Source organism: Sparus aurata, chromosome 9, assembly GCF_900880675.1.
Source record: "Sparus aurata chromosome 9, fSpaAur1.1, whole genome shotgun sequence".
Lineage (NCBI taxonomy): Eukaryota > Metazoa > Chordata > Actinopteri > Spariformes > Sparidae > Sparus > Sparus aurata.
Window position 1 is genome coordinate 18,902,644 of NC_044195.1, and position 26,159 is coordinate 18,928,802.

The 26,159-nt window shown below is 39.8% G+C and overlaps 1 protein-coding gene across 4 annotated transcripts in view; it reads right to left on the bottom strand.

Moving 5' to 3' along the window:
• The window catches only part of rapgef4a (Rap guanine nucleotide exchange factor 4a), a 51,927-nt gene that overhangs the window by 24,007 nt on the left and 1,761 nt on the right, over positions 1–26,159 (bottom strand). For 2 of the 4 annotated variants that reach the window (XM_030428954.1, XM_030428955.1), the window contains exons 2-5: positions 23,676–23,818; positions 23,488–23,576; positions 21,950–22,096; positions 2,921–2,993 (exon numbers count right to left, since the gene is read on the bottom strand). In XM_030428954.1, the coding sequence (XP_030284814.1) occupies positions 2,921–2,993; positions 21,950–22,096; positions 23,488–23,576; positions 23,676–23,818 (452 nt within the window). Of the gene's footprint in view, positions 1–2,920; positions 2,994–11,186; positions 11,412–20,412; positions 20,522–21,949; positions 22,097–23,487; positions 23,577–23,675; positions 23,819–26,159 lie in introns of those variants that run through there. The other 2 variants (XM_030428958.1, XM_030428956.1) reach the window with 2 other exon arrangements.

The window sequence follows — 26,159 nt, forward strand, 5'->3', positions numbered from 1 at the left end:
CGACCAAATGAAATGTTACCTTGAAAAACATGAGGGTGAATAGAGGTGCTGCAGCAAGAGACAGTATGAGAAAAATAATGTTTTTCTAAACATTACAGCATGTGAACATTTTCAGGTGGACAGCCAAAATAAAAGTATGAACCGGAAAATTAGTATTTAATCTTGACTTTAGTTGATTTTCAGTTACTGTTAAGACAAGATAAATAGATTAGACTGTATTCTAATCTACTAAATTCTAATACTAAACACTTTCAATTTCTCCTTAAATAAACACACTATTAGACTACTAGGCTGAACATGTAGCAGGGTTTTTTTAGGGCCTGGTTATTTCTCTGTTAGGAGCTTTAACTTCTTACTGTTCCCCTGCAGGACAAATAACACAATCAGTCAGAGCTGCTAAGTCACAACTGTATCTGTAGGGCAAAACCCGGCTATTCTTAGACCGGCCCCTTAGAGTGCTGATACAACAAAAAACAGATACAGCACACACACAAGACATAGAAAGTGGAACAGAAATGTAACATTATGCTTCTGGCTATACTGTACATCCAGAAATACACCCATCTGTATCTGGATATCTGTGTGCTCTCTGGCTGCTGTTAATATGTGGTTACTTTTGAAGTTCTTTGCTGGGAAGACTTCAATATTCAAAGTTAATCAAATATTAGTTCATATTTAACAAACATGTTGATTGTTTTATAAACTACTTACTAAGCAGCCGTAAAGATTTATAGACATCACTTGCAATTTTATAATGGCAATCCAAATTGTCTCTACTACGGAGTATGTATTAGCCATCTACAAAGTATTATAAACATCAGTTTATAACTTTAACTTAACAATAAACAATTGTTGGCTTTCATAAATTGTTACCTGGATTGATGACAACTCTAAACGGGTCAACTGCTTTGATTACATCAGAAAAAAAGGTGAACACTTGCGTACAACTGGATGCACAAAAGTGTTTATTGCTCCTTGTGGACGTGCACCCCTAAATTCTGAGGCTGTGCACAACCAATGATCCAAACAGATGAAAGATACGCAAGGTAGCCATTATGCCTACGCGAACAGATTGCTAAAAGCAAGTATGACTTCAGTCTTATTGTCAGGCTTGTCTGACCTCCCTGAGTAACTTTTATACAGTAGGTTTTTACTAGATTTAGCTGTAGCTTCAGTAGATTTTGTTTGTTGAAAATGACGCCATGAGAACAGTAAGTGTGAACCAAAAGAGTAAAGCTGTAGGATGGATGGTTAAACAGTTACAAAATAAAGCTACCTTAAGGCGAGGAGAACTACCGATTCAGGTGATTATTCTACAGGTTCATCACTCTGAGCGACCAATTTCACATTGTCGCATATTTTTTACACCATCATCTAATTTTTGTGCAAATATTGATTGTAACTGCTTTAAACAAGTGACTCACTCTGAGTGAGTATCTTTTTTTACAAACTCTTGGGCTACATCTGCTGCAATGTGTTTGTTGGCTGCTTTTTTGGTAAGTTAACAAAGCTGTCCATCAATTTATTTGTGATGCTGCCACGCTGGTCCACGTGACAGCATGCTACTCATTCAAGTGTCACATCAATTCAGTCACATCAAAAGGGGAATGCTGTGTACAGTATGCATGTGGGAGACGAATCCAAGATTAGACTAAAGTTACATAAATCTAAAACTAATGTAGTTTGAGCGTGTCAGCATGTAAGTGTTTAATTTTTCATTGAATAACGATGGAAAACAAATGGTGCTCAGGTAAAGTGGTCTTGAATGAAACAAAGCTGACTGTAAAAGCTCCAGCTAGTAACACCAAAGTGCTGTGATAGCACAGTGTTGTTGTAACTAAGACAACTATGTAAAACATGTTTAATTCATTCGACTTAGCTACTAGGCTTCTGTGGATGTACTGTAACAGAGAGTGCATCAGCTTCCAGCTGCTTGACGCTTGTGTGATTTCTGACTTGGTGCATTCATGCATACAAATGCATAATACTGTAAAGTACTATACAGTATACTGCAGAAATACTCAGAGCCATGCTGTTACCGTGCTGCTTCAACAGTGATGAATACTAAAGCAGCTACATTTACTTTTAAATGCAGCCCAAAAAGCTACAGCTTATCCACATTTTAGGGTCTAGAGTTTCAGTTTGTGAGTTTTGTAACATATATAGAGTAACATTTTCTGTAAAATACACCCATCATTTATCCACTTTTTCAAAAATACATGACAATGCACAGTGAACACACTGCTGGTAAGCCGACAGACTCTCTGGATTTTCTCACTGCATGCTGCTGTTCATCATTTTTATGGCACATGACTTTGAAGCAATTCAAGTGCTCTGTTTGAACAAAGCAGAGTCAATATTGAGTTAACTTGCAACAGAAAAGCATAAAGGAAAGAATCAGCCTTTATCACAATGCAAGAGGACAAAAGAGGGTTGCACAGTAATGGACTTAGACTGACAAAAATGTTATTACATATTGTACAAAATGAGGATATATGTTATAATACACTACCTAAAAATTGGGAAATATCATTACATAAACTTCTGAGAACATTTATAAAGTAAAATGAGGCCATTTACGGTAAACTGGAGTTCTGCGTCTTGATAAATTCTAGACTGAAGACAATCACTGCCTGGAAAGTATACGCTTTTTGCCTGTGCCCTAATAATATCTGAGAAAATGATATGAAAGCAGCTGAATGTAAAGCCTAATGAACTGCTAAACCTGTTTCTGATTATGTAACACTGCACTGAACACCTGCACTCAGATGTCAAATGTTGTTTTGGTGATCCTGTTGCAATCAAATCTAATCCAAAGTACAAAGAAGGCTTTCAAATCTAACACAACCTGTGTGAAAACCAGTGACAAACGTATGGGTTAAATGTGTGAATGCTCAGAAAACAGATGAGGGCTACTTACTGTCAGCGCTGCACCCACTTTCCATCACACCATAGGGTGGGACGAGCAGTCCCGCCATGCACTGATGATATTTCTGTAAAAACAAAGAAAATACAAGAGCCGTTATTATCCAACAAGAAATTATCGATTTGAAAGAAATTTATGATCCAAAGCTAAAAATTGCACATTACCACACAGTGTGAACATGATTGCAGCACATTAGGTTTGAGTCATAAGAAGACTGAAGCAGCATGAAGACGGCAGCACCGTTATGATTGGGTAAAGCCAGTTTGAGAAAGCTTGTGTCTCATCACTTTATCAACTTGGCCATGGGAGGTCCAAGGTAATGACCCGTGTCCAAGTGTGTGTGAGGTAAAGTGCTCAACAGCTTGACATTAAAGTTGGTGATACTGAGATTTTGTGTCAGGTTTCTTGTTCCAGTCTTGTCTTCTTTGCAGCTGTACAGAGCAGGATCGACACCAGAAGTAATAATATATAATAATAGCAGCAAAATGTATGTGTATGTTTGACTCCATTACTTTTAAATATGCATATCTAATAAATTGACGTCTGAGTGCACATGACTTCATTAGACTGTCATTACTGATGCAGCAGTTTGTTAAAAGCACTACACTGTTGTTTGGTCCTGTGATTTTCAGCCTGAGGGTCAGGCCTCTTACAAAGGATGACAATACAGATCTAAGCATGTTAAAATGATTAATGGGGTAAGAAAAAGAGAGAAAACCATGTAAAAATGTGAAGCCATTTTGGACTTTTCTTTGATCTTTCCTTTTATTGTTACATATTGTGGCCCAAAGTGGAGCACAAGCTGCTTCACTGAATAGAAAAAAGGTTTAAATAATCTTGAAACGGACACAGTTCTAGAACCAGAGCTTATCTGCTGGGGGGATCTGTTCATCTTTAACAATGCATCATATTTTATATGGTTATCATATGTTTTTTCAAGTAAAATCCAAATCTGTTGTGTAACTCCAGCTGTCAAATGAATGTAGAGAACTAAAAAGTACAATTTGTCCCTCTGAAATGTAGCGAAATAGAAGTATATAATGTATACTGGGCTTCAATACCTAAAAATTGTACTTTCGTACAGTTGTTTACTCTGATCACTGAACAGAGAAGCAGATAGCAGTGCTACTCATCTATCAATGACTTTTGGTGTTACATGTACAGTAATATGGCCCTTATATGTCAGCGACATGTTTGCTCCAGGCTGTGAATCTTTGTTGCATGTTATGTCCCTCGCTCTCCTCTAATTAACACCTCTGACATCACTTGTCTCCAGGCTAGGAGGAAAAAAAAAGTCAATGAGAACTTGCTACATTTTTTGTTCTCGTTAGTCAACATGTAAATGCAAATAAGTTTCAATGATTATTTACTCACAAAGGGAGGAGTATACCAGAAAAGTCTATCTTACTTCTTGTAAAAACTGTAAAAAATGTTAAACTAGTTATCAGAAATCACAACATCAATGGTGTACATTTGTAAAATTAAAAAATACAGCTCAGTTTCTTGTTGTTCTTTTTTTTATGTCTTACGCTGTTTCTTTTCCCTGTCATGCACTTTTGATTAGTCACATGGGACATATTCTTTTAATGTTGTTCAAGACGCAGAGAGCCACAGATCAAACAGAGCATGACAAGTGTACATGCTGTATACCATCACTGTGCCCTGCAGCATCGCAGACGTTATGTAATGGACATCACAGGGCAGCCATGCACTCTTGTAAATGTCACGTTTTCCTTCATGACACTGGTGCACAGAGAGGTCAATCCAATCATGGAGAAATGAGCCATATAAGAAATATTGCCTTAATCACTGCGAGACAATATCAGGGGTTAAAGCAGAAACAGCCCGAGAGGACGAACCTCTGGAACAATGTTCGAACAGCAAGAATGATATTCAGAAGAAATACAAAATTCTGAACATCGCCTCAGTCTACTGAATTTATTCTTTGACTCAAACTCCAGCTGTCTACATAATGTTATGGAAATAAGTTTTTATCCTAGTCCGTTTGTCGGTTTGTTGGTTGGTTTGTCAACAGGATTATACAAAAACTGTTGAATAGATTTATAACAAACTTGGATGCGGGCTGGGTCTCGGCCCAGAATAGACCCCATTAACTTTTCGTGCAGATCAAGATAATGACAATTAACATTGTGAGAGTCAGTTTTTTTTTACCTTTTGCGATAATTTCTCAGGGATGAATGCATGGATATGGATGAATCAGGAGTATTTAAGAGGCTGGGATCTCTCAGCGAGCACGCTTTGACATTGGCCCCAAAGAGAAATGTATGATTCACTCACAACACAATGGAGATGATGATTCCATCTGCATTGTTTTGTTGTCATAGTGGTACCACTGTCACAGGTCTGGTGATCTTAAATTATGGTGAAGCAGTTATGGGTGGTTTAAAATTTAGAGTGATACAGAGCTGTTGAGTTTCACATTAAATAAGGCTTGTTTGTGAGACCTTGGTGTGGTGTTCTAGTTTCTGTTGTTTTTACATCATTAATTCAGAATTTTCAACCATGTCTTACCGTAGAAGCTGTGTGCAGTAAATCACTGTCTATTTTCAAGGTGTCTTAGGAAATAATACAACTACTATAAGTGGAGATAAACTCAGCAGTTACTATTCAGATGCATAGAACACATAGCTTCTCTTATGTTATTTATTTATTATTATCATTTTGTGAGCCCATTTTAGTATTATTAGCAATTGTCATAGGGTTAGGGTTAGATATAAACGAGCCACTGTTTATAAAGGCGAGAGCCGAGGTTCAGTCAGGAAAAACAAAATGATTGGGGGGAAAAAAATCATTCTATCATTTTGAGTAGGCCTTGTATTCTTTGCTTTGGGTGCTTGCATGTAGCATATAAATTTGAATTGAGCTATCTTTGTTTTTAGTTAAAAGCTTACCCACCACATGTAGTTTTACTCGCATAACACGCGCTGAATTTAAGTACTGTATTTTCAACCTGATTTTCAAAATCAATTTTTAAACAATTTGTAGAAGACTGATGGTTCAAGATTAATTTGTGGTAAAAGCCAAACAGAACCTGATTATCAGCCGAAGCAGCTTCGTTCTCAGTCAATAAAAAGCTGATTGAGGAACACTTAGTGGCCGGCCAACATGTGTTCCTGGATGGTAATGTGCTCTCAGAGGTCATGTTTTTAATTCAATTTTACTCTTCTGAGTCAGGTAATCACTTTAGCAACCCTCTAAGAGCACACAGCTTTTTCACTCAATCAAGAAGCAGTTTTTCGAAAAGCATTTTCACGTATCCACTTCTCAACGTGAAGATTGACATGCTGCTCATTAAATTGCCAAAAGATATAGATTAATTTCAGGCATCACCACACTAAGAAAGGTTGGGATGCGGAGAGAAGGTAGAATGTGACTGTCAACTGTCTGATGTTCACACTGATATAACATATTATACATACGCATACTCAAGAAGGAAGAATTTCATGGCACTTAGTGATGTTTCTATTAGATTTCAGAACAACATTTTACCAAACAATTACCAGAACATGCTTCACAGCATCGATTTTGTGTCAGATTTCAAATAAAAAACTCATACAATTTATTGTCACATGTCAAAATCACCTTTAAAGACACTTGTATTTGTTTGCTGGTGACTGTAATTGAGTTTTTAAAAATCTGCAGAGCACTGAAGAAATCAGCTTATTTCTTCAATGTAATGAGTGGTTCAAACTTAAAAAGGAATTCATCATACAGGCCACTTATTTTTCAATGTGGCTTTCAGGAATAGTTAACATCTAAACAGTCACACACACACATACACACACACACACACACGCACACACACACACAATGACAGTAGTGGGGTGTGTCTTTCGTGGAGGGGCTGTTGTACACATGCAAACATGAATAAACATGAATAAACAATTATTCAAAGTTAATGAAAGCAACAGAACTGAGGCCTTCAGAGTCAATTCGATGAGCCTATCTGTCTTTGTTGACAATTAAAGGATTTTGGATTAGGGCGGAGCACTTAAACTGAGCAGCACATGAACAAATGAACTCAACCCCTCTGAGCCGGTAAAGCTTCGCTCCCTGAGGGGTTGTATCCAGCACGCAGGGCGGGGGTGTTGTTTAAGAGGAGGATTAGGACCATTGTCAGGTGTGTAAAAAGCACTCAGTTGTTATGTTGTTGTAGAGACATCTCTGACTCTTACGTCAAATAACGCTTTTTTTCCATGAGGAGCCTTTTGCTATACAACCTCCTTCGTGCTAACCAGCTAGCCCTGGGCCTTAAAACCTCTTTCTCCCAATACAGTTACCAGCAAGTAGCTACTCCGGTACCTATATGAGAATCAGGTGGCCAATTCTTACATAGTGCACCTTTAAACAACCACTACCGCTGATTAAAATGTATTTGACATGACTCAGAAATATTCATAGACAAGGTAACATGTTAGTCAAGTTTGCCTTCCTCGCTCTCTGACTCTCACTGATAAGTTATAGGGACAAAATGACCAAATGAAACACACTATTACTTTGATAAAATCATAGTTTCTTAGGATTTGAAGATTTTTGGGAACATCTGGAATACTGTAAGTACACAACTCAACAAAATATATAACAATGGTCTAGTCATTTGTTTGTTTTTTACCTTTTAATGCACACCTGTTACAAATTTTTACTTGGTTTTGAAGAAATCCTGCAATAAATGTGCTTGCCATGATCCCTTGTAATGCACATTTACATATTTAAGTGTTTCACATATAAACATGATACTGACAGAGATGTCCTGATCATCTATTATCTTCAGTGGCAGAGGGAAGGCGTGCTTTTTAGGACCACAGCTACACCACTGCTACACAGCAGCATTTACTGACAAATGGACAGTCAATAGTAATAAGGCACAAACTCCACTGGGACCCACACACAGCTCTGCAGAGAACATCGGCTGTTGTACTAATGGTAGAAATGTTCCTCGCAGCATACAATGTTTCAGACGCATTCGATTACGCGTGGGTCACATAATCTGTCACGATATGACTTCCTGGCAGCAAGCACAGTGGTTTAGTCAGACAGCTTATAGCGTCTGAACCAACCCTGCCTCTTACACATTATTGTTCAATTTTATCACATTAGAGGAGATTATGATCTAAGCCTTGGATAGGATTAGCTCTAAGTAGCTGAGAGGTGTTACAAACACTACTAGAATAAGAATGATGTTGTTTGAAGTGATATGATCAGCAGGTGGACATGTAGGAGTCTAAATCACGTCAAATCTGTGACTCAAGGAGGATAAACTATCTTCCAATTGACCTGAGGTCAAGCTTACACACAAGCATCATCGATAGACAGCAGAGACACGACTTTATCAACAGACATTCTTCATTTTTTCTTCAGCTCACGTAGCTCAACAGTGGTGCATGAATACAACTATCTTAACAATAACAATCAGATGCTCAACATTCCTAAGTTGTAATGTCAGGTTTAAAGACTGCATTTTAAATTCAACTGAAGGAGGTATTTGTTTTGATCTCAGAGTGATAGCACAGTTGAATGGAAAAATAATCTTTTCATTTCATCAGTGTCTTCATGTTTTTAACATTTAAATTCAGCTTTTCCTTGCTTATTAGCGGCTAGTTGTCAACTATGTGTATTACAATTCATTGTGCATGTATTTAAAATGAAATTATTTTGTAGATTACGTATGTGTGTTTAACCTTCTACTTCCTGTCGTTGTCTTTTTCCCACCCTTTCTCTGTGTACACCTGAATTCCTTAGTTAAGTTAATCAGTTCCTGTGTTTCTCCTCACTCTTTGTCAGTTCGTCTGCGTCGCCTCCTGATTTGTCCCCTTGGATTTTACGGTTTGTCTTCCGTTTTTAGGTTACTCTTTAGTTTTCTTGGATTCTCCTTGTTGCTTTTTTATTTCCTGCTTTTGCTGGCTTGTATTTTTGACTTTGGATTTTAGGGCTTCAGCTTGTTATCAAAGCTCCATTTTTGTTTTTCAACCGGCCTTCGTCTGTGTGTCTTGCATTTGGATCCATAATTGAACATCTCCACTAGCCGATGTGCATGGCATTAACTAGTTCCAGTACCTCATATTCACCATAAACATATACATCATTACATTTGTGATATATTATGTTTATCACATGTGCCTCCAATTGTGTTATATTAGTAAAGTTGTTGTTCACATTGATTTCTGACTCTGCTGACCTTGTGAATAGAAGGTTTGATAAGGATGAGTTAGTGTCATGAATTGGTTTTTATTGTTCTTGTTATTTTTAATAAGCATGATTCAACCAGAAAAATGCAAGTCACTGCAAGCAGCGTTATGATGTACGTAGCTTTCAAGATAGCTGGGAGCACGTGGGGCTCAGCTGTGGGACTGGCATTAGAAAAAGAATGTAAATAGTGGGCTACCCAAAGTAAGATAATTAATTGAATTTGATACCATTTTGCATTTTAACAATCTAATTAAATTGATGTTTGCTATTGACCCCAGGTCCTCCATTGAATTTTAGTTTCTTTCCCTTGATGGGAAAAAGGTTGGTCAGGCCTGATCTATGGGTATTGTGATAGTTGAAAAGCACTAAAACATGACTCAAACGAGACCCATTATCTGGCACAATATACTAATGTTCGCCACCACTGAGCATATTTGTCTCTGTAATTACAGGGAACATGAATCACATCCACAACTGGCCAAAGGCATGATTGATACTCATTTCAAATATACATAAAATGTTAAACATTACATGAAAGTGGTATTCACTCAAATAGATAAATGAAGCACTGCACTAACAATCAGGTAAATATAGAGTTCTGGATATGAACCATATAACTATGAACGTCACAGAGTCAGTGGAAGTAAAAACAACCGTTTTCAGCATTCTTTTCTCCCAACACCTAAAACCCTGACCAGAAAAAACATTTTATCTAGAGAAATTTTCATCGAAGGTTTTATAGACAAAACACTTAATTTACAGGTTTTTCCAAAATCATTACCATCAAAAACCTTCACCTTTACATGCATTAAAAATACAGAAAACTTGTGTAGTACTACTGAGTTGTGTGTACTAAACAGGAAATTCAACTTATAACCAAGCAAGCAATGTTTAACTGTTTTATGCATGCTGTATTATGGTTTTATGGTTTTTATGGGTTCCTTCCTCATCTTTATAAAGCCAATATATTTATTATATCTCGAAGTGCATGTGCAATATCTTGAATATCTCTTTTAATCTTAATTGTATGTAATGTGTCTTAGTTGTACCACTGTACCATCTTGTTAGCTTAATTTTGTTTTAATCATCAAATCAAATTTTATTTATATAGCCCAAAATCGCAATCACATTGCCTCAATGGGCATTACAATATGTTTGTGTGTTCGTGTGTGTGTGTGTGTGTGTGTGTGTGTGTGTGTGTGTGTGTATGTGTGTGTGTGTGTGTGTGTGTGTGTGTGTGTGGTAGCATTGCCCAAGCAAAATTTCGCCCTGGGCACCATTAAACCATATCTTATCTAATCTTATCTCAGTATATAGATATCTCAGAGTCATCTGACTGTGTTAGGAGTATGCTAATGCATTCATCCTTATAAAAAAGGGAGGTTTAGTAATGTTGGCAAAAACAGATGTGCCATTCTGTATTCCTCTAGTGAAGCTCGGTCAGCTGTTGTGATTATTTGCTCTCTTACATTGACCCCACTGTTCACAGCAGCAGAAGAGCTCTCACATATCCCTGAACATGTTGTACACCTTGTGTATAAAAACAGACTGTCAGCGTGGAGTGAAAAATGGATGAATAGAGTCCATATCTCTATCTGATAAGTCTTATCTGTGTCATAACGACAGATCAGTGAAGATATCAACCATGTCATCTCAGTGCATTCAAGCTCCACCTCTGTCTTTCATGCTTGAGCACGTTAGTGCATTGTGAGCATCAATGTGCATGAATGCACAGCTATATTTTGAATAACCAACCCCGGATTACATAACCCACGTAGTGCAAACCGTTCTCAAAGCTCTCACTGATTATTCTAAAGTCTTACAGGCACACTTTGGGCCACTTGGGGAAACAATCACGGGAAAAACCCTCCCAAGAGTTGCACTTCGTTTCACTTCTGCTCCGTCACATTTCCTCCCAAACAGGGACAGCTAGAATACACTGTATATTCTAGAAGGAAATAACATTACCAGCATTTTTTCTTTCACTTTCTCAGTATATGACACAGTGACTCTCATGCAACACATGCACATAAAACTTGTTAAAAAAGATTACCTAAAGATGCTCCCAGCGTCCTATGCAGACTAGTTTTTATTGTTAATAACTGGAAGCTCCTCCACACCCTCTTGATCCGGGCGTCAACAGAAATTCCAAACATATAAGTCCCAGAGCGTGGTCCTGCATGATCCAGCGGCTCTGTCACCACAGCATGAGCAGAGCCTGTCAGCCCAGCAGAGTGCCAGTCAGCCGCTGACTTCTTCTGAGCAGCAGTTGCTAGGTGATTACTCAACTCCAGTCAGTGAGCACACAGGAGAGCATGCTCTCTCTCTCTCTTTCTCTCTCACTCCCTCCCTCTCTCTCTATCACAAGTCTTAGCTAATCCACACACTCAAACACACACACAGTAGTTGCTCATTTGTAGCAACAAAGGAAGAGCAAAAAAAGACAGTCTGGTCAGTCTCACAGGGCATGGAGACCAACGATCAGAAATCTTAAAAAATGATTGCAAAAGCGTCCCTGCTGCTTTCATCAACTTCCAACTCTACAGGGAGACACTTCCCTCCAGCAGAATTTAGTTACACTTGGAAGTTTTTCCTTCTCCATCTAAATCGTGCAGACAGCATGATCCTGTATCCTGTTCCTATCACGGAGCTCCTTCCTCTCAAGGACAGCGACCAGATGGTGTCTTATCTTTGACCTTGTTTCTTATCAACGACACGAGACAGCTGCACTGAACTCTCTGAAGATTTTCTACACCAATAAACTTATCACATCATCAAGAATTCGAAAGTAAAATACGCTTGATTTATCAGTTTATCAGACAAATAATCTCTATTGAAAATGCCAAGTTAAAGGACAACTTATTTCCATTGTGGTCCTCTTTCCAGGAAGCCGAAGATTAATGTCAAACTAAAAGATGGCTAATGTGAACTTGGTAGTTATCATTTGTCTCATTTTAAGGATGGATGTGGTAATTGTCTCAGACGTTTGCAGAGATTTGCCTGTTGCAGCCCGAGGCTTTAGTTTAAACACGTTGTTGTCTCTCGTTGTGAATTTGATGCCTGACAAAGGTCTGTGTTGCATCTCCATTGAAATGGCTGCTGTCAGTGCAAAGCTGAATAAAAATCTCACTCTCGCACTTCCCACGAGTAGCTTCATCAGCTCATTCCACTGGGGCTAATTTGTGAATGACAGTGTTGATAAAGGCTATAGGAGTGAATTCAACAGTCAGTGATGGTTCATGTAAATGCTTATTGATTGAACATGTCAACTTGATCAAATTTAGCAAGATTTGAATGGGTTTTGTACATTTCTTTACCTAAGCGATGCCACATGTTTAATGTCTCCCCATGCTTCAAGGAGGATTGTAAAATAAACAACAATTAAATTAAATACACTTTCGTGTATTCAATTTAAGTCTCAATTTACAGCCCAGTCGCCGGAATAAAATGTCGGCAGTTCTGCAGACCACTGATACGTTCACATTTGTACGTGTCAAAATTCTGCACACCGTATTCACATCTCTACAATATGTGTCAGTTCACGTTCACATTAGCTACATGTATATATGACCCGACTTTCATGTATGGAGTTGAAGGGTGTGTAGTTAAGCGAGAGGGCTGCTAAGCTAGTGACTGGAGTTCAACACTGCGTTTCAACATTTTTAAAGAGACTGCTGGACATCTCCAGTTGTGTTTGTGACAACCAAAGCAGGTATTTTATGTCAAAACATGATATTTTCCTCACCCTAACCATTTGTTTGTTACGCCTAAACCTAACCAGGGCATAAGTGCAGCATTATCACAACATAAAATACAAAATTAAAAAGTTTCAGTATAAAGAAAAGTTAAAAGTCCCATATTTTATTTTTTATCAATTTCACACAGCTGTCAGAGGTCCAACAACACTGTATTTGAAATGTATTGCCCCAAACCCATCCGTGGTCCGGAATCTCAGCTGTCATAAAGTCGCTCAAGTGAGCTCTACTGAGAGCAGGCTGTTTCTGTGCCTGCACCTTTAAATGCTAATGAGCTCCGTCTGTCAACACCTGTCTGCCTGCTACACGCCCCTCTCAGAGAGAGGATGCCGCTTACACTAGCGGTAGCATGCGCTGATGTTTTACGGTGGATGTATCGCTATGGCTCACCGAGATGCTGTTGTTCAACCATACCAGTTTGACCCAGAAGGAGAGGCTCCTGAAGAAGTACAGACTCTGCGGCTGCAGCAGGACATTTCAGAATGGTTAGTGTGTCTGAATAATGTTAGTTTGTTCTATGTGTTGTTACAGTTACTACCATGTAGCTAATGGCTAACAGCTAGCGAAAGCTGTGTTTGTCCCAAACACAATCTCCAAACTCTTGGACGGTGTTCACATCGTCTCCGTCTCCAGTCTGCACGTTTCCAGACTTTTTACAGTGACAACCAAGCTCCTTCGTAATATTATTAACATTAAACTCGCTTCAAACGCCGTTGCATAGCAGACTTCACCATACTCGTAGGCAACTGTAAATACTATCAAAACATGGCGACACTTACCTGTGGCTCGGGTGCAGTTGCTGGGTCCCGTATGGGTTTAACTGATGCTTTTACAAGGGTCAGTGTCGAGGTAAAGCCAGCTTTGTACTGACCCTCGTTACTGAAGCAGTCCAACGTGAAGTGGTTAGCACACACATACAAGCTAACACGAACCGCAGCGGGCATATTGTCATTACAAAGGAAAAGCAACCACTGTCTCTTTTGTTGTTCTGTAGCTGGGACAGAATATAGGCACTGATGTTGATTTTTACAAACAACAAGAGAGTAATTTGCGTGTCTAGCTCTGAGCGACGACATTGTGAAACACTGCTAACTTACCGCTGGACACACCAAACTTCACCTTGGGGATGAACGCCCCCCACTCGGACATCTCCCATCATCGTGCAGAGGAGGCCGGCCTATGAACATTTTTCCTTTCATTACGCAACAACAGGAGCTGAATCTGAACAGCCTGTAGGAGCGCCGTTTTACCAGTGGGTGGGCTGCAGAGACCATGCAGGAATCGTTTGCTTTCCTCATTCTGGGAGTTGGCAGGCTCAGGGAGGACCAGCTTATATATTTAGAGACCAGAGAAGACGTGTTTTTTATGGGACCTTTAAGTTTCAATATATCAGTTGTTTGCAGAAAAGTACATACACCAATGTTGATACCGATACAGATCTACCGACTGGTTTGTCATTTATCATATTAAGGAAGTGACGATACATGCAAAAATTGACATATTAGTAATCGGCTTTTTAACTGAGTTTGAGACAAGAGAATTGTGAAGAGATATAGATGGAAGTAACTGAAAAACAGAGAGATGGAGTTGGAACAAAGACTGAGCAGGTGTAGATGTTTGTCACTAAATCCCCATCTCAAATCTGACTCCTTGTCAGTTCACACAGAACAAACCAAACAGCTAAGCTGCTAAAATTTCAATAAAACAATGTGACGGAATATTGTCTAATTTTAAATTCATCATTCTGAATTTGATAGAATTAAGGCTTGTATTGAGCAGGAACGCATTTATGACCAGGCAAATGTATAAAAATGTATTTTGGATGTCATTTTGATGGACTAAGGGAAACTGGAGAGAGAACATGAGCACTCAGTTTGCTCTTTTTCTAGCCAGTAACAAATGGGATTTGAAATTTAAAGTTGATTTACATTTTCTTTTTGTTTGAATTTAGTTTGGTTTAACTTACAGGTTCAACTTTAGCAAATTTGTTTCTGATATTGATGATTTCTTCTAGGGTTTTTGGCAGCCTGGTGAGATGACAGGAGATGGCACACAGCAAAGATTCAATGATTTCTGATGTGGAAGACAAAAGCTGAGAGATATCTAGTCTGTGTACAAGCTGAATATCCACTGGACATGTTATTCTGTGCTATCGAAATCCATTTTGTAAATTTACAGCTGGTGTCACTAATGCAGGATCTTTCTAGCTTATCAATTTAATTTCATCTAAATCCGACTAAATTCTTATAAATCCTACAAAAGCTGTTACAACGAGGCTATAATGTCTGGGAGAGAGTCAAAAAGTGAGGAAGGAAGTAAAATGTAAATGTTACTATATATAACATAACATAGCATAATATAACACTGATAAAACTTAAGCAAAATGATGTTACTACTCTACCTTGAAATAACAGCTTTAAAAACATTTTGATGACAGTTAACTTCAGTGAAAGGTGTCTCCGTCTCAGCCACTTTGTTTCTGCACTACATCACAGAAACGCAGGGTGTGCAACACTTAACAGCAGCACATCACACACAGCACCAACTGTCAAACTGGTGAAACTGGTTTATATTTTATGGAAAAATTTCCTCTGGTTTTCCCTCTGATGTCCTCTACTCTCCCTATTCTGTGATTTATGGAGTTTCTTTAGGGCAACCTGTAACTGCCACGTGGCGTAGCTAGAAGTTTGCTTTGCTAGGTTAAAGCCGGGCGAGCGAGTAAAGTCCCCTCTGTTGACATCATGACAGAGGTGAAGAGACCGAAGAGGACGTTAATGGAGGAAACTAAGAGGCTATTCAGTCTATTTTCGACAGAGATTTAGTCGTTGGCATGTTACAGCCATTTCTTATTGTCTCTGGTTCACACTACGTTAGCTTGGCGTGCTGTTACTGTTCTGATCAGTGTGCAAAGACCTGGGCATGCATGTTTACTTCAAGACATACGTTTTCAAGACAAAGCATTGTCACTCGTGCCGAGTTTTGATTGTAGTTAGCACGTTAGCACTTCAATTTCGTCTGGAAGTACAGGTTGGAGCTCAGATTCAGGGCATTTGATGACGTAACAACTCTGTGAGCAGAGATAAGGGAACACAACCCAAATGTTTTTATCAAATCTTCCTGCTCATTCGGTGCAAATATCCGCGGCACTCTTGGAGCGACTCCTGTCCTGGACATGGCACACTACGTGAATGCTGAACCACCAGAGGATCCACATGGCCTTGTTTTTCCTACCCCCCTCCTCCCAATCCTCAGACACCAGAGGGCACGCTGCGTCCCTGCCACTTCCTGTTCATCAGCTTTCTCCACTGGCTGCCCTGCAGGCTTCTTCTATGGACTGATGATAGTGACACACCACCACCACCACCACCACCCCCATCCCCGCACACTCTCTTTGCTCAGCACCCAACAGATACGCCTCCAGCCCTAACATGCATGCACAATACATAAAGATGAAAGCATTCATAAAAAAAGGTTTCTCAAAGCATATGCAGCACGCATGCTTATGAAACCTACGATGTGTAATTTGTCACATCTAATATAAACAGTCAAAGCTTCCAGATATTGAAAGCAGGTCAGTCCAGGCCACATGCAGGCTGACGTGGCTGTTAGAGAGCCATCTTAAGACCATAAAAAAACAAAAATGACAACTGTGTTGTTTCAATCACGGAGCCCATCGGAAGCAGGAAACAAAGGCGAGAGCAAATTGATGATCAGGCCATCCAAGCTTCGGTCAGCATGCCCTGTGTGCTGAGCTCGGCTCATGTCTGCTCTGTTAAACAAACAGCACGCGGCTGCCTGTTCCCGCCGGTTGTAGGAGTCAGCAGCATGAGAAGATAAATATCACAAAGTTGCGTGCATGAGTGGCACCCATAGACACTCACACATGCGGTGAGTCTGCCACATGTACACGTACGTGCACCACAGTCACATGCAAGAAACATTAGCTGCGGTTACATGGACAACATAACGCGATCAAAATCATTCTAAAAACAGAGTCCATCTTAACTCTTTACAGAAATGCTAAATAAAGTGATACGATGTCTCAAAGCAATCTAATCAGAATATAACTTTTTTGACAAGCACATAGGGGTTTTAAGTGTCTTATCCGTCGGCCGACATCAGCCGATATGGCACAGCCACCTTTCAAGTGGCAGATTTTTTAATAGAATTTAGCTTCTTCTGTTCTATCGGGAGGCCCCGTGCCAAATGAATAGGAAAAACAGAGAATGTATGTTTAATTAGGAAGCAACACTTAATAATGAGATAAACAGATAATAATAATCTACAAAACCAGTTGCAGTTTCCCACAAGTCCTGTTTTATTTTACACTTTGGAGTTCAGATTGTGGGATTTTGATGATGTAACAACTCTGTGAGCAGAGATAAGGGAATACAACACAAATGTTTTGATATAATCTTCCTGCTCTTTCGGCGCAGTAATTGCAGGCATTTCACTCAGACGTCAAGCCCGGGGTGGGAAACTCAAATGTCATACTGCTGTGTTCCAGGTTTCAGTTTGTATAAACGCAGGGAATCTGACCTATTGTTATCATTTCATTGCTTCCCCATTGATCAGCAACTGGTAAGACAATGGATAGTGAAAATCCAGAGGGACATTGGGCCACATTTCAAGGTAAAACAACATATCTGATATCCCATAAGCTACCGTTATAGACAACAGTAAATGCAAGCATACCACGGACCAGACCACAGGAATGGGGAAATTACCTCAAATATTGATGCATATCTAAGGCACATTTATTTAAGAAATGTAAGTGAAACACACTGGATGTAATCAAGCAATCAAGTCAGCTAGGAAGTGGCTGAATGCTAATGTCAGCTAATTGATTATCAAATATGCAGTTTTACCTTGAAATATGGCTTAATGTCCCCACAGATTTTCATTACCCATTTCTTATCAGTTGGGAAGCGGTGAAATGATAACGATTTGTCAGCTTCCCTATGTTTACTTAACTTTAATCCTGGAACACATTTAAGCTTGCACAGAAACAAAAGGGGAGCGGGTAAGAAGACGAGTCAAGTAAACACGCATTACCTCTCACTACATACTCTGATTTACTCAAAAGTCCATAAAGATTTTGGGAGGAAGACTAAAACCTGGAGACATAGTGGACATACACTGAATAATTGACATGGCTAGTCATGAATAAATGATATCCACTGGTTCATTAGGGCAATGCTACACTCAGTTTGGCACAGTTTTGTATGGCCACGGGCGTTCTGTAGGACAGATCTGGGTGGGAGGAAGAGGAGGAGGTGTGCAACTTTGTTTCGGGGCTTCCCCCTCAGCTTGACGCAATGTAGGTGGTACAATTCCCGCAACATTGCTCCTCTGCTGTCTCCCCATATAAGCTGGTATCAGGCATTGCTGCGAGTATTTCAGTAAGCAGTAAGAATCCAGATCTCATGCAGCTTAAGGTTTTCCATGGACACCAAAAGGTAATAAAGCCTCTGTGAGGAAGCTGAACTTTTGGGAACTCAGGGGAAGATGAAGGCAGTTTACTGCCACAGTTCATCCAAACTGTCAGGCGATGTCTGAGGTCTGATGCCACCAGTAACAAGATAGGCCTACCTTCCTGCATTGCGGCAATATATAGAGGAATAACTGAACTCCGGCGCCAGGCAGAATAATTTGGTGAAACTGTTGTACAAACAACAAACTGTAAAATACTGGGAGCTAGGGTAATGATTATCTGTCAACAAGCTGATTATGTGAGCATTGACTTGATAGCCCTTCAGTCGAAGCTTGTGAGGTAATGCCAGCTCAGCACATCCAACAGCAAGAGGATCCATGTATTGATGCTGATGCTGGAAGTTATTGTCATGGATTTAGGGTGAAGTACATCTGAAAACACTACTGAGGGCAAATTAAGTGAAAATCACATTTGGAAAACCTGTTTGTCAATCCACACGTGTTTTAAGACATAAAAATACTTAGGGTGGAATGATTATTTCTGTTTGATATACCAGAGATTTTATTGAAAAAATCTTAACTCCTAACCTGAGTTTTCAAAAACTATCTGGAAAGGCACCACTATGAACTCCAAAACTGATATCTGGACAACGCGATCTGTCTGTCACTGTCTGTTAGGCTGACTTCAATCACTGTGATCGACAGTAGGAGAGCGTTTCCACCAGCAGAGCCAATTGGTAAATAAAACTATTAATGAAGCCGGTCGAGACCAATAACATCTTTCCCATGGAGAAAAAGCCTTCAGTGTGATTCTTTGCTCTTCTTTCAATGATATTAAGTCTACAGCTCTGATGTAACTGATGTTAGCGGCATGTACGGTAACCTCTTGAGGCTATTGTTCAGGCAACCCGGTGCTTCTCCCGCTGGTCATCACATATAATCTATGCCCATCGATGCCGTCCCTAACTGCCAGTATTTCCTCAATGGACACTGATTGTGTTCAGCCACAAGTGCATAGCTTGAAGCATGGCAAGATGGGTTTGTGAGATCACATGATGACATCATCTTGCAAAACCAGCTGCCTCTCAAGGTAAATCTACTCCCTCTCTGAGAAGTTTCCATATCAGTAGGGTGGACAGCAATAGATTTTGCAGGCAAAAGCAGGACTGCGATTTGTCCATATTTTTTTTACTTCTCCCCTGACTACTCAAATGTGCACACAGGAAGAAAAACACTTCAAAAATGACGCGGCTAGCTTGCCAGTAGTGTGCAGTTGCACTTGAGATGTTGGGTTTATTTTTCTTCAGAGATCCTTCATTGATTAGTTTGGGAGGAGGGTTTACTCTGGACATATCTGAGAAACCAAACTTTGTGACAAAGTGAATTTCTATCACTTGTTGTTTATTGTTAAACTGCATTATTCAGCTCACCCAAACTCCAAACAGCTACAAGGAGAAATACTGAGAAAGCAAATGACCGTTGTCAGGGTACAAAATCAAAATCTGTTGACCTTTACAAATCTAGATGTGGTAGTCTAACAAAGGTATAGATGTCAGTGCTGAAATAAAACTAAACAAAAAAAATATAAGTGTGCATCTAGTGTCATACAGTGTCACAGTGGAGGTCAAACAGAATGAAATAACAATAATCAAAGCCCATTTCTGAGTGGTCGGGGCCTTAAAGATGAGACAGCGAGTGATAATTCTGTCAGAAAAATGACTCGCTGACAGTTTAATTCAGTCCCTAAAGCAAGTGCGCTGGCAACAATGACACAAGATCGAAAATGATTTACCCAATGCAGTCAGACAAATTGTTTAAAAAATACACTAACATGCAATTACCAGAACTGGAGCAGCTCTACATTCAAATCTTGTGATACCATGGGGATTTTTCCTTCTTTATAACAGGATTGCACAAAATAATATTACAACCATGCAAGATCATTTCCAAAAGAAGCACATGGTCTGTTCCTACTTCATCTTAACACAGTTACTTTACAATGTTTCATTACTTCACAATGCAACTGAAGCCAGAGAGGTTTGACGACAAGATATAACAATCAGAACCCATAAAATCTCATCAGAAACAAACCTTACTGAGGAGGTCGCCCGCGGGGCAGATGTGAGATGTGCAGCCTATAGTGGTACTTGCACTTGATCCTAAGTGCTACATCCAGACCTGGTTAACTTTCCAGTGCGCTCACACAGACACACACTCACATCATAATTTAACAGCCCCTTGTGCCCTCGTGTGCTGGAGGGAAATGGGCTGTCTCTCTCTGAGTAAACCAGCCCACTGCAGCGGCTCCAGCAGAGGAGGAGATGGAGGGTTGACCAGTGCACTGGGACCAGCTTACCTTTGGCTTATCCACAAACATCACTGTTTCTCTTAAGTGTCATCTTACAGTTGATATAAGCTATTTTATTATGTAGCTAGCTACTATGTAGTTCTAGGTCGTTCTTACATGTGCATTGAGTCAGTGCATATAATGAAAACCTCAGTGAACACACAGAAGCAGAGATAATCAGTTTATCCACAGCGCTGCGCTTCCATCTAGTGGTCAGAAGGAGTTCACTAATGCTCACACACAAAGGTTACAGTATAATAAGTGGACAGTTCATGTTATACCTGCAGGGGGACAGCAAAACAATAACTTCACAATCCAGCCTCCACTAATCCAAATGACACCATCTCTGCCTATTCATCTCCCACGCTTTGGCTTGCTCTCGGCTCAATTCGTCATAGTTTTCACATTTCAATTCCAACAAGAACAAGCTAAGACAGGTGGCTGTTCCCTGGCTAAAAGCAGCCCACTCATTAGGTCAGAAATTAAAGGATAAATGGATAGAAAAGTGCGCTGGCTTTAACTGACTCACTCAGCTGCGAAGGATCTGCTTTGTATCCACAATCAATGACACAATTGAGCACTAGAATGCTTTGGGAAGAAATTCAAAGTCTGAATTTTACAATATTAATGAGGCAACAATACAAACTCAGAAATATTCATTTTTTATATAACTGAATAAACAAGCTGTTTGCAGAGGAAAATAAGGTCCACAGAACACTGTTTGATGCCAAACAGATGGCAGGGTCCACCACATATAAACAAAGTAAAACTTTGTTCAGTCATAAAACAAATCGGTCAATGAAGACTGATTAAAATTTCTTCCCTTAAACTACATAGTTCACCTTTTGGAATGTAAAACAAGTCACATCATAGACAGTCACAACATAGAATCTTGATATTTTACCTGTAAATGCAGGTGACTGTTTCATTACAGCCTCAGAATCAGGCTGAATTGTGTTTTTCCACTTCAGTATTTTAGTGTGCTAGCAGAGATTTGTCTGTCACCAGAGTTTCATTCCAGAAAACACACATTTAAATGCATCCCTGACATTTCTCATTGCTTGAAGAGTGCATAGTGTCCTGAATCTTACTCCTCTGACTCAAAGGAAATAAAGTCAGACCGAACAAAAACGGCAAAAAGACCTGCTTAGTCATATTTTCTCTCGCAGCCTTTTCAGACGTACCTTGAGTTAAGCTCAGGGATGTGTCACACAGTTCAGTGCAGCCAGAGATTTTCTGGAGGCTGATACAAATACAGATGGAGCAGACAGAGGCACTCACCTCCCAAAGAGACCTGAACTCCCTCTGTTCAATGCGGAGGAGCTCGCTAAATTCCCGTGTGACAATGGTGGCATGCCGGGGGGTGTTGTCCAGGATCGACTCCCCAAAGGCCGTGCCGGTGCCCAGTGTGCATATAGTGACAGCATCCTGTATCAAAACAAAGATGGTGCTCCACATGAGGGCTGGACAATATATCAATATATCATTATCTTGATGAGAGACCATATATTCTCCTACCTTTTGGATGTCGTTACATAGTGATATGGCCTAAGTGTTTTCTTTTATTGATTTAAAAGCTGCATTGCAGTAAAAGTACAATTTTACCCATTTAGTCATCATATTCACATGATTATTCATCCAAAATGTCATTGTGTTCATATTTTGTGAAAGTACCAATAGTCATTCCTACAATATTAACACAATATCTAAGTATGTGGTAAAAAGTATTGTGATATTTCAGCATTTATAACGTGTTTCAAGGGAAAATTAAAAAGATCGAGATGGATATTGTCTATGGCAATATAGCCTAAAAATATCATTACAAAGGAGACTTTTTTTGTTTGTTTGTTTTTTCCTTCCCTTCAGTGTGTTATTTAGGCTCTTGTACATGTAAAAGGTCTTGAAAATTAAAAAGTACACACCAATAGAAGCTCCTCTATCCCACCAAAACACTGCTCCTGTAACGCCTTGTCACTAGTCCTGCCTTTAATTATGCAATTTTGTGACATCACACTACATCACCGTGTCTCACATTTGCAATATTTATGTCTAGCGGCTAGTTTGGCACCTAAGAATTGTTTTAGCACAGCCTCTTTGTTGTTGTTAGTGATGCTGGCTCAGCCATGTGGGAGCTGACCAATCAGAGAAGACTGGGTATGCGGGAGGGTGGGCAGAGCATTTCAGAATACAGAGCTGTAGGACTTGGCAGAATTAGAAAACTGGTGTGTTTTTAGCATTAAAGCATGTAAACCTATTTGAGTATTACCCCAAAATAAAATTATGAACCTTAAAATGAGCACTTCTCCTTTAAGGACATATCACCCAGTACTACTCCACATGGATTATTCCTCCATAAGGATAAAACGTCCAGCCAGACAACAAGCTTGTCAATCAATGTAATGTCATTATTCTGCTGCACAAATGGCTTTTGTGCGAGGCCCTTAAGGAGCAGTGCTCTCAAAGGCGAGAGGCAATCACCTGAACACTTGTGGCAGACAGACGGATACACTTCAATCTGCAGACATTACTCCAATCAGCACCCACACAAACTGACTGAGGTGCATGAAGCTGCAGTATTAAAAACTATTCAGTAATGTCTCTTAATGCAATAAGCTAAAAAAATTTTGCAGCACGCACTCCAAACCAGCTCGAGGTATGATGTGAATTCTGCTACATGAGGGATGAATTTCAATTGGGGCTTGTTGGCAGTATAGAAATAAGAGTGTCACTCTGATCTGTAAGGCCCACTTGGTTTAACCCATAATTTTCAGTGGAAACTGTGGCATCATGTAATGTTTGGAAAAACATATCAGTCCTACCTGATAATTTGATGTCTCTGAAACTCTGACGTCTAGTGAACCAGAGAGTACAGTGTACCAGCTGGTGCCGATGTCTCCTTGGCGGTACACTTAAAAAACACAAAAAATCAACACGTCTTTAAAAAAACATCCTTCTAGCCTCTCCTCTATGCCAGTTTGACAGATTCAGAGCCCGTGTTTCGGCTTACATGTGATGCCTTTCTCCAAGCACTCGTAGAATCCACATAGACAAATTCGCTGCAGCAGACTGGGATGGAATCGCTCGAAGGCCTTCACGTTTTTCAGACGAGCCAGAATTATGTCTACATCTTCCCCAGAGCGCTCTGCTGGTCTTGAGAAATAAACAGAAAACAACATTATACAGGCAATTGTTTAAATAAATGTACATGTGGCACCCAAATAATAGCCAGAACAGCGTAGGGGTATCTGAGGCTCTGCAGAGGGAACATATGAGGAACACCGGCTCCTGGAACGGTTGCAGTCTTCATGAACTCAGTCAACAACTCTTTATATGGCTGCCTACATTACCCACAATGCAACTAGTGGGTAAGGAGTGATTACAGGCAGCTTCCTATGGAGCCACAAAAGGCTTTTAGCTAGTTTTTCAAATATGCAGTAGTGCTCCCCAAGACATGTGAACACACTTCAATGTGTAAATTTGGTGGAGTTATCCTTTAAAACATTTTCAGCTTGGTATTTAAGCATTGTTTCGGTGTTAAGAAGTCGATAGCTAAACATTAAAGTACAGCCCAAACAATACATCAGTCAGCCAATATCATCGGCCAGTATTGCCCTATTGTTTAATTTACAATTATTCAATTCCTGCACTGCACTGTTTCAGTTCACTGATGTCACTTTAGACATTAAAGTTTATTGATAAACGGTAAATATCCTCCTTCCATGAAATATTGGTTGTCTCAAGTGTTTGCTAATTACATTTGAGAAATTATGATAAAACATGTGGGTGTATCAGCCGATTCATTAATATCAACGGCTTTTCACTGTGAATTATTGACTTTTAAAGCAACAAAATGTAAGTTCCTGTGGTAAGATAGTCGAATTGTCTATCTTGCTTCCAAAGTCATCAAATACCGATGCCTTAAGTTGTCAAAGCATCAGCATCTGACCACCTGAATAAGAGATGGGACTCAACAAACAACTATCTATCTCCAGGAAGTGACATTTTGTTGATTTTAAAGTATATAATTCATTTTTTAAAGCCACACAGAGCCTTGCATGTAAATTGAGAAAACTGACCGCACTCTACAAGCTGCCCACTGTTTCAAGTGGATAATGCAAAAAGAGACGATTTACATAAAGAATTCGAGCTGTAACAATGTGAGTAGCCTAAACTGTGGCAAAAAAAAAACAAACAAAAAAAAACGTTCACATCATCACAGATGTGTCAGTGTGTGTTTGATCCCTCTTTCTCCTCTGTTGAGCTGCATCGCACTGCCCCAAATTTGTTCCACTGAATCAGGAGCCTCTGATGTAACATGTGGGTGGCTGTACTGTAGCTTACATCACCTTTGAATCCTTCTCCATCCTTTAAAAAGAGAAAACCAAACAGTATCAATAATTCAGAAGGGGAAACAAGTACGTACTCCACAACCCTATAGCTTCATGTGGCTCTGAAAATGAAACATTATTCTTTTTTACCCGCTGTGTCGCAGTACAATAAAAGTGTTTTCACCGAGCAACAGCTTGCAAGCAAATGCCTCCTCATTATGTTTTCCTTGACAATCATTCAACACACGGCAGCAACAATGATGTATCTTTATCGTTGTCTCTCAGATTGGACAGCAAGGCAACAGAGAGGTGTGTGGGAGCCTGAGTTTTAAAGCCAAGGTGTCTGTTTGGAAACCAACCAAGTCAATCCAGAAAAAGCTTTCAAAAGGTGCTGATTAAGAGTTCAAGTGAGGACAGAGTGTTTTCATCATGAGGCAGCTTGTGTCAGTACGAACACTACAAACAATGATGGCTCGAAACTGCTTCTCATTTACAGTCCTGTTGCAGAGTGTGAGACTTTGACGCATAGTGAGTGACATAACACCTGCATCTCCAGAGCTCTGAATCAAACTGTGGTCAAACAAACTGTTTCACAAGGAAACAAGTGACACATGTAGTGTTTGTGTTCACCTGACTCGTGCTTTGCTGTAGAAGAACTGTAAAAGTGAAAAGCGTTCATGCAGGTATTTGCCAGGAAAAGGTGACTCATCCAAGATCCATTTGATTTGAGCGACACAGGTGGCTTCTACAGCACCGCTAAGAGGAGGATATCACTGTGCAAACACGCCTGGCCGACTGCGTCACCTTGCCGCTTTTAGCTGCTGCACTTTGGACCCTTTCTTTGTTGCTCCATCCTCAGTCTGTGTATCCAAGTAGCCAGTTTAGCTTTTGTGCCACATCCCTGTCTGTTTAACACCTGCAGCACTATGTTCACTTTCCACTGTGTCTTAAGTCTGAATGTGTGAATTCAAAGTGTAATGTTCATCCCAAAATCCCACGATGGAGTAAACTAAGTCAAATTAAATTAATCCAATAGGGCTGCAGCTAATGATTGTTTTCACTGTTGATTAATTTGTTGATTTGTTGGGGGGGGGGGGGGGGGGGGGAATGACCTCCCTCACATAGTTGTTGACCATCATCTACTCATCTTGAGTGCCCTGCCC